Source organism: Nerophis lumbriciformis, linkage group LG01, assembly GCF_033978685.3.
Source record: "Nerophis lumbriciformis linkage group LG01, RoL_Nlum_v2.1, whole genome shotgun sequence".
NCBI classification, from domain to species: Eukaryota; Metazoa; Chordata; class Actinopteri; order Syngnathiformes; family Syngnathidae; genus Nerophis; species Nerophis lumbriciformis.
In genome coordinates, this window is record NC_084548.2 from 77,404,240 (window position 1) to 77,417,966 (window position 13,727).

At 39.3% G+C, this 13,727-nt stretch overlaps 2 protein-coding genes across 4 annotated transcripts in view; one reads left to right on the forward strand and one right to left on the reverse strand.

Annotated features, from left to right (window-relative positions):
• Positions 1–6,387, forward strand: part of tpx2 (TPX2 microtubule nucleation factor) — a 33,590-nt gene extending 27,203 nt beyond the window's left edge. For both annotated transcript variants that reach the window (XM_072914782.1, XM_072914783.1), the window contains 2 exons: positions 4,529–4,695; positions 6,210–6,387. In XM_072914782.1, the coding sequence (XP_072770883.1) occupies positions 4,529–4,695; positions 6,210–6,320 (278 nt within the window). In that variant the 3' untranslated portion in view covers positions 6,321–6,387. The remainder of the gene's footprint in view (positions 1–4,528; positions 4,696–6,209) is intronic.
• A 2,290-nt stretch (positions 6,388–8,677) lies between these two features.
• Positions 8,678–13,727, reverse strand: part of plod1a (procollagen-lysine, 2-oxoglutarate 5-dioxygenase 1a) — a 40,192-nt gene continuing 35,142 nt past the window's right edge. Inside the window, exons 18-19 of one of the 2 annotated variants that reach the window (XM_061973202.2) lie at positions 13,282–13,407; positions 8,678–8,878 (exon numbers count right to left, since the gene is read on the reverse strand). In XM_061973202.2, coding sequence (XP_061829186.2) covers positions 8,723–8,878; positions 13,282–13,407 — 282 coding nt within the window. In that variant the 3' untranslated portion in view covers positions 8,678–8,722. Of the gene's footprint in view, positions 8,879–13,281; positions 13,408–13,581; positions 13,708–13,727 lie in introns of both variants that reach the window. The other variant, XM_061973212.2, reaches the window with a different exon arrangement.

The following is a 13,727-nucleotide window of genomic DNA, read 5'->3' on the forward strand; positions in this document are numbered from 1 at the left end:
TACTGCCACCTCCCGGGCCCTGGATCTTGATGGGCTCCACCGGGATCACTCTCTTCCTGAAGTCCATGACCAGCTCCTTGGTCTTGTCCACATTAAGGAGCAGATGGTTGGCCTGAGACCACTCCACAAAGTTAGCGATCAGTGTCCTGTACTCCAATTCCCGTCCCTCTCTGATACACCCGACCACAGCAGAGTCGTCAGGCAGGACCTGGAACTGTACTGGAAGTCTGAGGTGTACAGGGGGAACAGGAAAGGAGACAGGACGGTCCCCTGTGGAGCACCTACAGTATTCCACAGGGAGCTCCCCAGTCACACAAACTGAGGCCTGTCAGACAAGTCATCAGTGATCCAGGAGACAATGGATGAACTGACACCCATCCTGGTAGGGATGATGCTCAAACCCGGTTTTCCTGGTTGTTCGATAAGAAAAAAACGGAGTCCTCGGACTCTAATCCCTTTTTGAGAACCGGTACCCGTTATCGAGACCACTATAGTAAATAAAAGGAGTTGGTTCTTTATTCGAATCCCTGGGAACGAATCTCGTCCCGACAAATGCCCCGTAGGACGTCACGTAGCTCAGTCATTAGTCCCGGTGGGTGCAGCGTACTGCGGTTCGTTCCTGGGACGCACAACTGATGGCTCCGGACAAAAGCGTGCAGGTAGGAGATGATTTATTTCTCATAAATCATACACATTATAACCGACAGGAACAAAATAAAAGGAAAGAAGCTAAAGCAAAAACTTACTTAGCACAGGAATACTAGAAGGTCCTCCAGATACTTGTGCTGGATCATCTGAGACCCCTGGTGGCTCCTTCCCTGGATCCTCTACAGTTTGCAAATCAGCCCATGTAGGAGTGGATGATGCTGTTATCTACCTGCTACCTATCTCACCTGGATGGTGGGAGGGGCTCTGTGAGGATGCTGTTCTTTGATTTCTCCAGTGCCTTTAACAGCATTCAGTAGGGATGATGTTTGATAAGAAATGATGGAGTTCCAGCCTATTATGGAATCCTCTTATGGAGTCCAGATAGATTGTTGTATGTGGAAAAAAAAACACACTATTTGCTTTAACAAATCACTTCACATTGTCTACTGCTCACTACTATAGTGTTACCATGTCTGAGTTATTGTGCAGAAAGAACTCCAAATGTGCGCTACATTAGTTAAGCGTGTTACAAGACAGATCCATAATGTTGGATATAGACAACATACAAACACTTTATTTATTGAGTCAAAAATATTAAAGTTGGATGATTTGGTCAAATTGCAAAGAGCTAAAATGATGAAGTAAAGAAGGTAAACATTGAACTGATATGATCCACTTTAAATGAATGATGCTTACAAAGTACAAAGAAGAAGAATTATGAGAAATACTTTCAACCTTTTTGAAAAGAAGATATTCTTTATCTCAGTATGTTAATAAGGACTGAATTAATTAATGACATATTACAAAACTGTTGTATATTCTAATTCACAGATATGTTATAATAAAAAGGTCAGTAAATGATGTATATATTTGTATGAAGTGGGAAAGAGGTAAGATTAAATAAGCTTTACTTCTTCCTACTCCTGTAAAGTGAAATGATATGAAACTGTGATGTGGTCAAATCATGTTTTGTTTAGTTATGTTCTGTTAGTTTTGGACTTCCTTAGTTGTTTTGTGCACTTCGGGGGTTTGTTTTAGTCACCATGGTTACTTATGATTTTCACCTGCCTTGTATGTTGCTCATCAGACTATTTAAGCCTGCCTTTTCCGCTCACTCGTCGTTCTTTCATTGTTTGCATTTGCAACATTCTGCTTTTCCAGCTCATGAGTCCTGTGCTAAAGTTAGTTGCACAAAACAACTAAGGAAGTCCAAAACTAACAGAACATAACTAAACAAAACATGATTTGACCACATCATAATACATCACACTTTCATATCATTTCACTTTACAGGAGTAGGAAGAAGTAAAGCTTATTTAATCTTACCTCTTTCCCACTTCATACAAATATACAGGTAAAAGCCAGTAAATTAGAATATTTTGAAAAACTTGATTTATTTCAGTAATTGCATTCAAAAGGTGTAACTTGTACATTATATTTATTCATTGCACACAGACTGATGCATTCAAATGTTTATTTCATTTAATTTTGATGATTTGAAGTGGCAACAAATGAAAATCCAAAATTCCGTGTGTCACAAAATTAGAATATTACTTAAGGCTAATACAAAAAAGGGATTTTTAGAAATGTTGGCCAACTGAAAAGTATGAAAATGAAAAATATGAGCATGTACAATACTCAATACTTGGTTGGAGCTCCTTTTGCCTCAATTACTGCGTTAATGCGGCGTGGCATGGAGTCGATGAGTTTCTGGCACTGCTCAGGTGTTATGAGAGCCCAGGTTGCTCTGATAGTGGCCTTCAACTCTTCTGCGTTTTTGGGTCTGGCATTCTGCATCTTCCTTTTCACAATACCCCACAGATTTTCTATGGGGCTAAGGTCAGGGGAGTTGGCGGGCCAATTTAGAACAGAAATACCATGGTCCGTAAACCAGGCACGGGTAGATTTTGCGCTGTGTGCAGGCGCCAAGTCCTGTTGGAACTTGAAATCTCCATCTCCATAGAGCAGGTCAGCAGCAGGAAGCATGAAGTGCTCTAAAACTTGCTGGTAGACGGCTGCGTTGACCCTGGATCTCAGGAAACAGAGTGGACCGACACCAGCAGATGACATGGCACCCCAAACCATCACTGATGGTGGAAACTTTACACTAGACTTCAGGCAACGTGGATCCTGTGCCTCTCCTGTCTTCCTCCAGACTCTGGGACCTCGATTTCCAAAGGAAATGCAAAATTTGCATGGTTGGGTGATGGTTTGGGGTGCCATGTCATCTGCTGGTGTCGGTCCACTCTGTTTCCTGAGATCCAGGGTCAACGCAGCCGTCTACCAGCAAGTTTTAGAGCACTTCATGCTTCCTGCTGCTGACCTGCTCTATGGAGATGGAGATTTCAAGTTCCAACAGGACTTGAAATCTACCCGTGCCTGGTTTACGGACCATGGTATTTCTGTTCTAAATTGGCCCGCCAACTCCCCTGACCTTAGCCCCATAGAAAATCTGTGGGGTATTGTGAAAAGGAAGATGCAGAATGCCAGAGCCAAAAACGCAGAAGAGTTGAAGGCCACTATCAGAGCAACCTGGGCTCTCATAACACCTGAGCAGTGCCAGAAACTCATCGACTCCATGCCACGCCGCATTAACGCAGTAATTGAGGCTAAAGGAGCTCCAACCAAGTATTGAGTATTGTACATGCTCATATTTTTCATTTTCATACTTTTCAGTTGGCCAACATTTCTAAAAATCCCTTTTTTGTATTAGCCTTAAGTAATATTCTAATTTTGTGACACACGGAATTTTGGATTTTCATTTGTTGCCACTTCAAATCATCAAAATTAAATGAAATAAACATTTGAATGCATCAGTCTGTGTGCAATGAATAAATATAATGTACAAGTTACACCTTTTGAATGCAATTACTGAAATAAATCAGGTTTTTCAAAATATTCTAATTTACTGGCTTTTACCTGTATACATTATTTACTGACTTTTTTATAATAACATATCTGAATTAGAATATACAACAGTTTTGTAATATGTCATGAATTAATTCAGTCCTTATTAACATACTGAGATGAAGAATATCTTCTTTTCAAAAAGGTTGAAAGTATTTCTCATAATTCTTCTTCTTTGTACTTTGTAAGCATCATTCATTTAAAGTGGATCATATCAGTTCAATGTTTACCTTCTTTACTTCATCATTTTAGCTCTTTGCAATTTGACCAAATCATCCAACTTTAATATTTTTGACTCAATAAATAAAGTGTTTGTATGTTGTCTATATCCAACATTATGGATCTGTCTTGTAACACGCTTAACTAATGTAGCGCACATTTGGAGTTCTTTCTGCACAATAACTCAGACATGGTAACACTATAGTAGTGAGCAGTAGACAATGTGAAGTGATTTGTTAAAGCAAATAGTGTGTTTTTTTCCACATACAACAATCTATCTGGACTCCATAAGAGGATTCCATAATAGGCTGGAACTCCATCATTTCTTATCAAACATCATCCCTACTGAATGCTGTTAAAGGCACTGGAGAAATCAAAGAACAGCATCCTCACAGAGCCCCTCCCACCATCCAGGTGAGATAGGTAGCAGGTAGATAACAGCATCATCCACTCCTACATGGGCTGATATGCAAACTGTAGAGGATCCAGGGAAGGAGCCACCAGGGGTCTCAGATGATCCAGCACAAGTCTCTCCATGACCTTCATGACCTGGACATCAGCTGACTTCAGAGCAACTGCTCTCAAGTCATTTGAGCGTGATGGGATGGACTTCTTAGACACAAGGTGTTCCATAACACTCACTTTCAACATGGAGGCATGTGAAGTGGAACATGGTTACTAGTTAGTTGTACTCTCCAACGTGTGTAGAAGTGGAACATGGTTACTAGTTAGTTGTACTCTCCAACGTGTGTAGAAGTGGAGGCCTTCCAGCTGGCGACGGAGCGGCGAGCACGAGAGCGCAGTGACTTCCAGCAGATGTTATTCCAGAAGGAGACTCTCTCTGCTCTCATGGAGGATCAAGTCAGACGTCAGGAGGAGGACAAACACAAGATGGAGCTCACCAAACTAAGACAGGAACAAGTATGTACTACACTCTTCTTAGGTCTGGGTTCTTGCACACACTCCCATTCTTTGTAAGACTCATCTTAGGTCTGGGTTCTAGCACACACTCACATTGATGAACACTTTTTTTACTTCTTTTGATGAATATTTTCTCAACATTTCTGCATTTGTGTTCTTTCACTTTTTGGGGCTTTGATAAATGTTTAGTGACCGGGTGAAGATAAATGTTTAGTGACCGGGTGATGTCACATTTAGGAAAAGGTATTTGACTAAGGAGCTGCTATCACCACTTGACATTTGAGGCGATACGGCACCTGGGAGTCGATACTTGTATTTGATAATGTAACATTTAGCATTTAATTGTATTTAGTTTTTAGTATCATTTCACGTTCTTAGCTGTGTTGCTGTATTATGTCATTAGGGTGCACCCTACAAAGTGCTTATACTGTAAGTCACGTACCAGCTGTTTAAATGTAACGTGCATCTTAGTTGTGGTTTTCATCGGCAAATTCGGAGGTGTTGAAATCGCCATGTAAAATCGCTAATGCTAATCAATGGCACGTGTATGGCATTTCCCATGTAATTTAGCATCCAGCTCGCACATTTTGAAAAGTGGACCTTTTTTTTTTTTAGCGCTTTCTATGAGGTTTGTTTAGAGAATGACAGCATTGCATGGAGGCAGTCTTCTATGAATGTTTGCCCGCCAAGTGCTTGAGCCGGTGAGTCTGCAGCAGGAAGTGACGTCGTGTACAACGAAGGTATGGAAATATGGTACCCTTTGATTTGAGGTGAATTGGTACCCGGTAGCACCGACTCCAGATGGGTACTGTTCATTTTTGAACTTTCTATACTTTTGTGTTTTTGATGATAAAATCTAATCTTTTATTGAAACATTTAAAAATGATCTTGTTTTATAATCATTTGCATAATGACACTAAGTTGCAAGTCCAAGACGTCATTTGGTTGCGCCCAGAAGTGTTAGTACTGTAAGCATGGTACTCATTATGCGCCAGCATTTATCTTACTTGCGTATTTTCATGACCAAATTTGGAGGCGTTAAAGTGGCTAATGCTAATCATAGCATGTCAGTTTTAGGAAAGTAGAGCCTGGCTGAGCTTGTGTTGGAGTCTTTTTTTCTTTTTTTTTTCAGTCTGTTGCTTTTGTTGCCATTGAAAATGTCAACATTACCAAGAGTAGGTTGCTCTTGGTGCTGCTGGAGTGATCGCCAAGTGATCAGGCGCATGAACCCAAACAATGTCAACATTACCAAGAGTAGGTTGCTCTTGGTGCTGCTGGAGTGATCGCCAAGTGATCAGGCGCATGAACCCTAACAAAATGGCACCGTTGGCTTTTATGACTCGATGCAGTTTGTTTAAAAAAATAATAATAAAGTACTGGACTTTGTTTTGACCAAATTCAGTCTTTTAAATTATGTCCCTTTTTTTCCCCCTGCTACACTTTCTCCAAGCGCAGGAATGTAGCAGCTGATGTTTCCTCCTCACTGATGTTTCCTCCTCTGTGCTCTCCCACAGGTCCACAAGGCACAGCGCATTCGTCACTACAAGACGGTGGAAGTGAAGAAGAGCGAAGCGGCTCTCACAGTCCCAAAGTCCCCAAACTTCTCTGATCGCTTCCGCCTATAATCTCATTTTTTTTAATCGCTATTCGTTTATATTTTCCCATTGCAATAAAGTTTTCTATTCCATGTAACCAGTGACTGATTAGTCAGTTGATGGCTCTTCGCTTAAAGAATTTGTCCCTTTTTTTGTGGTTTTTATCCATTTTTAAATGGCAAATAACATGTTCTGAGTATTTTAAATGTGTAAGTGACACGCTTGCTCTATTAGTTAAATTAAATGTGCACATAAAGGCCTTGTGTGATTGTATGCTATTTAAAGGTGGCCAGAAATGACCCATGTTGGTCACATGGTCCAATAAACAGAAGGAATCTCCAGCTGCTGTTTGGTTGACCCGTTAGCAAACTTCATTTTGGTTTACAAATAAAATAAGTTTTATAATAACTCATTTAATAAATTAAAAATGTATAATACACACATTTTCTATCCCAGCTGAGTCACCTCTTCATCGCAGAGCCAACACAGAACATATTGACACACTACAGACAATTTAGTGTTGCCAATCAACACAAACTGCAATATTCCTCCACGCACGCAGAATATTTGTGTAACGACGTCCACACAACTCTTATCTCGCGACCAACATTGTTCGAAATGGTTGGCACAGTCAAAGCAACTCGGCCTCAATGGTACTCTGGCGACATCTAGTGGTCGAGGTGTCGAATTACACCTAATAGGATTTGTACGGATTTCAAAAGGAAACTCTTGGATTCATTTGGTTGTCATGGAGAAAGTGTTATAAAATAACGGGGAAAATGGTTTTGATTATCTTGTGTGATGACTGTATTATGATGATAGTATATATCTGTATCGTGAATCAATTTAAGTGGACCCCGACTTAAAGAAGTGTAAAAACGTATTGGGGTGTTACCATTTAGTGGTCAATTGTACGGAATATGTACTTCACTGTGCAACCCAGGCCCGACCCTAACCAATCTGGCGCCCTAGGCAAGATTTTAGGTGGCGCCCCCCCCCACATCGGCAGTGAAGTGTATATACGCACAAGAAACTGAATAGCTTTGTCTTTGACCTTCTTTTTTTTTTACTTACAACTATACCTAATATATAAAGGGGTGGAAAAGTGACTATTACCTGCAGGGCAAACATTAGCTAACCAGAAGGCAATAACAATGTAAACAAAAAACACCTGCTTAAAAGATCTAATACAAATGTCCCTGAGGAATGTAAGGTGGGAGTACTGTAATTACCTAACGTTACATTATTATTTTCCATAACAATTTAGCCCCCTCCACAATATTAACCCGACGTTAAAACAGAACTAGCTATTTATTATCAATTGCCGAATCATGTAACATTAGCTTAATGCTAAAAAGCCAGCTACTATCACATTCTGTAACAGACAAATAATTTCATGTAGGCTACGTTACCTACCTGCTACCTCTGTCTTTTCTCGTTTCTCCTCCTCTTCTTTTCTCTTTTTTCTTCCCTGGGCACCTGACAGTTTTGGCCGTTTTGACATCTTGTGTTGATTTTTTGATGTGGTGACGTCCAAAAAGAGTCATGATACGGGAAGGGAGGGGGCGCACCGTGCGGGGGGTGGGCGTAATGTTGTAACAAATAATATTTCTATTAAATAGGCTTTACTTTGCATTTTAATTAACGTGGGATTATTTTTTGTATTTAGAAATAATAGTACCAACTTTTTTTTTTTCTCTCCAACATTTGTGGCACTGGCGTGGCGCCCCCTGATGGACGGCGCCCTTAGCATTTGCCTATACGGCCTATGCCACGGGCCGGCCCTGGTGCAACCTACTAATAAAAGTCTCAATCAATCAAAACTAAAAATAACGCAGCAAAGAATGGACAATGCACATTTTTTGCGATTAATTCCTTTACAACTTTTTGTGGCCGTATTTCATCCCGCTAACCTCTAAAATGAACATTGTGTTGCACGATGTCATCTTCAAGGTGAATAAAAAGGTGAAGTCAGTGTTGACAGTACAAGTGTTTATTGAGCTGATGGCTTTTACACTTAAGGCACAAGAAGAACTGAGGTTTGACAAAACAGTCTTTCAGAAAACTTCAGGTACAAAACCTAGGAAATATTAGGCATAGGACTTGTTTTCAGTCACACTTTGGATGAAAAAAATAAATATTTTGACAGTACGACATTTTTAAAACTATTTACTTTGCTACAGTTCCCTTTTGTGTGTTAAAAAAAAAAAAGCAGATTCGTTCACACATTGCCCAGCGTCATTCTTAAAGAGACAGAGGCAACATTTGAAAGGAGTGAAGAAGAAGAAGAAGCAGTCAACACTTGTCATGCTTTTGGAAAACATGCTGCCTGTGTGTGTGTGTGTGTGTGTGTGTGTGTGTGTGTGTGTGTGTGTGTGTGTGTGTGTGTGTGTGTGTGTGTGTGTGTGTGTGTGTGTGTGTGTGTGTGTGGTTCAGGGGTCCACAAATGACACAGCGATGTAGCGGACCCCGGCTGTGGTGGGCATGCCTTCGTGGTAGTGGGTGAGGCGGCCCGGGTGCATGAGGGCCCAGCCTTTACGTGGGGCATCGATGGCACAGTCGTAACGCAGGAAGTTGCATCCGCCGCCCTGAGGTCAAAGTGCAAACATCAACATGATTCATTAGACTAGTTAGTGGTCCCTGAAATCATTGATTCAACCACTTTTATTTTGGTGGATTCAAACACAGTGTTACTGTTCAAACCGTATGAAATGTTACAGTGGCTAAAAATATTAAATATCGGTCTTGTTTTTAATGAATACTTAGGTCTACTACACTACTGTATTTAATGTTGTCATTATGGTGGTACTTAATGAATACTTAGGTCTACTACACTACTGTATTTAATGTTGTCATTATGGTGGTACTTAATGGATACTTAGGTCTACTACACTACTGTATTTAATGTTGTCATTATGGTGGTACTTAATGAATACTTAGGTCTACTACACTACTGTATATTAATGTTGTCTTTATGGTGGTACTTAATGAATACTTAGGTCTACTACACTACTGTATTTAATGTCATTATGGTGGTACTTAATGAATACTTAGGTCTACTACACTACTGTATTTAATGTCATTATGGTGGTACTTAATGAATACTTAGGTCTACTACACTACTGTATTTAATGATGTCATTATGGTGGTACTTAAGGAATACTTAGGTCTACTACACTACTGTATTTAATGTTGTCATTATGGTGGTACTTAATGAATACTTAGGTCTACTACACTACTGTATTTAATGATGTCATTATGGTGGTACTTAAGGAATACTTAGGTCTACTACACTACTGTATTTAATGTTGTCATTATGGTGGTACTTAATGAATACTTAGGTCTACTACACTACTGTATTTAATGATGTCATTATGGTGGTACTTAATGAATACTTAGGTCTACTACACTACTGTATTTAATGTTGTCATTATGGTGGTACTTAATGAATACTTAGGTCTACTCAGAGAGCCAAGTATTTTGTGAGGTGTTAAAATGAGTTTTAGGAAGCTGCATTAGACTATTATTCAATATATTTAATGAAATAAAGAGACAAACATTTGAGGTAAAAAGTCAGTGTAACTTGAAGTTCTAAGTGAAAATAAATGATTTGAATCCCAGCTGCCAAACAAGAGAGTTTACACAACATGTCTTATGCAAGATTCGAACCCGCGTCCTTTTGTGTCACTCTCCCGGTTGACTCGACCGTCCATTTGCGCATGCGCCTTGTAACTTCCGGCCAAAAGTACACAAAGAAGAGCACTTCCGGCATCAGGACAGTGTCAAATTTGAATAATGAACGATGCGGTTTGGTAAAAGTTGTTGATGTCTTTAAATGGTAGTTGTCGACTAGTTGGGGCAATTAGTAGATACTTTGGTAAAAGTTGGAAAAAAACAAAAAAAACGTCGTAGAGAAGGGAACGGAAGTGGCTGACTTATGTCGCGCATGCGCAAACAGGTGATGGTCCCTCCTGCTCGATGTTATAAAGTTGACAAAAAAGTGCGAAGCTGAAAAGTGTGTGTCCAGGTAAGGTTAGTACGTCTTCTAATCATATTTACACAAAATGTGTACTTAAGGCAGAGATGAATTATTCGTGTCCAATTGTTTATCCGTCTCTCGCGCTGTTGATTTGATTGATTCGGTGTACCACGTGACTCGCAGCGCTTACTGTCACGAGCACTCGCCCGAGTGTTGCCGAGCGGAGCCGAAGCGTGTACGAGTCGCAGCAGTTCATTTACATGGAGGTTAGTTTGCCTCTTTATAACGAAAGATTTGTTTCCCCTCAATTTTTGGCGTTTCAATTTGGTGAGCTGAATTTGTTTTCATTGAATACAAAATTGTGGGCAAAACGTCCATACATCCTTCCATTTTCTACCGCTTATTCCCTTCGGGGTCGCTGGAGCTTTTTAAAAATTAAGTCTATTAAAATAGTGTAAAACAAATTCAGAGCCAAAATATTGATTGCTTCAAAACTGAAGCATTAAATGTAGCAATGAATATTTCTTCTTTTACACTGAATGTTAAGACACTTTCTGTATTTGAACAAATAGATTTTTTAAACCCACACATTTTGTTCACACAATTTTTCTTCAATGAAATTGTCAGCATGATTTGATTTGGAAAAAATTCAGCACACAAAATTGCAATGCAAAAAATGAAGTTCCATAAATTCAATGCCAAAAATAACCAACATGACCTTTTCTAGATTGTTTGAAGGGACCAGGAAAGCAGGATTACAAGACAGTAAGCTTGACAGGTCCGTATATCTTTTCATGAATGGCAAGTGAAAAACAAATATAATTGATTTATTTGAATTTCAAGTCGCAAAAAGCCAGATCAAAAAAACTTGTTTTTCATTTTATATTTCATATAACAAAAATGAAAATGACCATTTTGCAGAAATGTCAAGTGATTGCCGTGTAGTGTGGTTTTCTGTTTGCCTCAAAAAGCCAATATGATTATAGATCAGCATATTTCTATAAATAAACACAAGGCAACGCCACAGTGCGCTCTGCTCTTTAAAAGTCAACTTCTGCTTTGTCGTTTGTGCTGACTGGTAAATTACATTTTTGTTGTATGAAATATGGAATCAAAATTACATTTTTTTAGATGTGGTCATTGCTCGTTGAAACGCTTTGTTTCTCAATTTTGAAAGTCAAATAAAACAATTGTTTTTTAATTCCTATTCATGAAAATACAATTGAATGACCTGGACAGTTATGAGTTGAACCTGTATTTATCAATTATTACCACAGAGGTGCATCTTTAATACAAATAAAAGGCTACTTAAATGGTAGTAATATCACAAAAGGAATGTGTAGAATAACATCAGCGTCACAAATTGTCAATTAGCAGAAAGCAAAAATCATGTACTGGCGATGCAGGGAAACTAGATGGATGCAACAAGAAAAATAAAGCTCTCGGCTTTTAGATTCATTCTTTAAAAAGACGGGCCATGCAAAAGGGGACAAAGTTACACATGTGGAATTGACAACAAGTGAAATGAAAACGTGTGAAACACCAGAAATGTGATGAACATGCCGGTCTTAGTGGTGACCCACTTTTAATGAGGGAAATGATTAACTCTCTATATTTTATTGGTCTTTTTCTGTCTATTATGGAGGTTCACTTGTGTCACTGAATTTATTGCAGTTGAATTTTGTGCTCTGAATTTACGATGATGACAGTTTAATTGAATAAAAATGGGTGAGCAAAATGGGCCAGTTTAAAAATTCAAAAAATACATTGTTTTAAAATTCGCTGCGTAAAAAGACAAAAAATTGGTCTATAAAAATTCAGTGTAAAAAAATTCACTGCGGAAATATTTTTCATGTTTGAATTTTTTTTATTGAGGATAATTAAGTTATTGACCTACATTGGTTAAAACACAACGGTAATGGAAAAATATGTTTATGGTGTTTGGAAAGGTTACTTGCATTGTTATTGTTATATATCAGGATTACATTAGGCCACGGTCAATGTCAACTACTTAACATTATTATTGTCAAATGCTTACAATCTTGTCTATACAAAGATTTGTATGCTTTTGAGTCTGACCAGTGTTTCTTAGCCATAGGGCCAGGGCCCATTGTTTGGCCCATTGTGTCCCCTAGAGCAGTGGTCCCCAAGAAATATTAATAACAGAAAGAAACAACCCTTTTGTGTGAATGAGTGTAAATGGGGGAGGGAGGTTTTTTGGGTTGGAGCACTAATTGTAAGTGTATACAAGATACACTTACAATTAGTGCACCAACCCAAAAAACCTCCCTCCCCAAAATAAACAAATAAAAATAAATTATTATTATTTTTATTTTTTTTTCAATTTCTTGTGCGGCTTGGTACCAATTGATCCACAGACCGGTACCGGGCCGCGGCCCGGTGGTTGGGGACCACTGCCCTCGAGGGCTGCAGTGGTAATACACTTTTCCACCACTTGTGGCAGTAATGACAATGTCAAACTAACAGAAGAAGTCCTAAAGTCATCGAGAAGTTTCTTAAGCGCAAAAACTATGACTCAAGTGGTGAAGCAGTATTCTCATTTGCACTTTAACTTTATTGACCGTTTGGAAAAGGAAACGTATCTATTTTGAATTTAGTTGATTTATTTTAGCACGACATAATTGTATTGTCAGTCCTTTTTTATGTAGTGTTATGCAGTGGTTAGTATTTCTTACTCTAACCAGCCTAGGTTTATGTGCTAAATCTTTGTGATGAACACATGGTTTCATATTATGCAAGTAGTTTAGATATAAATATTGAATACCAATAAAATGAAGAGTAAGATGACTAATTCAGTGTTAATATTTGAGTGGGCCCCGAGGTGAAAAAGCTTTTGACTACATGGGAAATACAATTGTTTGAAGTTGCATTTGCTGATACTTGCAGAAACCCTGCAAACAAATTCAGTTGAAATGAACCTCCATATCTAACCTTTCTTCTAAAGTCTGCATACTTTGCTTGAGGGTGTAATGTTTCTCCCGTGCCACTCACCTGGTAATCGAGGCCCCGCTCATTGAGCGCTATGTTTATAGTGAATGTGGAGGCGTCGTGATGTGGCCGCAAAAATGGCTGCTCATCTGGCTTATATCTAACTACAAAGGCCAAGTCAAATTGAGCCTGCAAGAAAAGACACAGAAGAAAGGAGGAAAGTCATGCAAGCGTTCACATGGAAGCCACTGGACACTGGCCAAGCATCATCCAGGCCCACAGATGGAGGAGAAGAAGCAGAGAGTGGTGCACATCATCATCATCATCATCATCATCACCTCCTGCTGCTGCTCCCACATTTACCTGGTAGTCAACCTCTTTGCTGTTGAGAGCAATGTTTATAGTGAATGTGGAGGCGTCATGGTGAGGCTCGAGCAGGGGCTGCTCGTCCGGTTTGTACCTCACCACGAAGTTCAAGGGAGTGGAACACTGCAAGAAGAAGTCTGTCA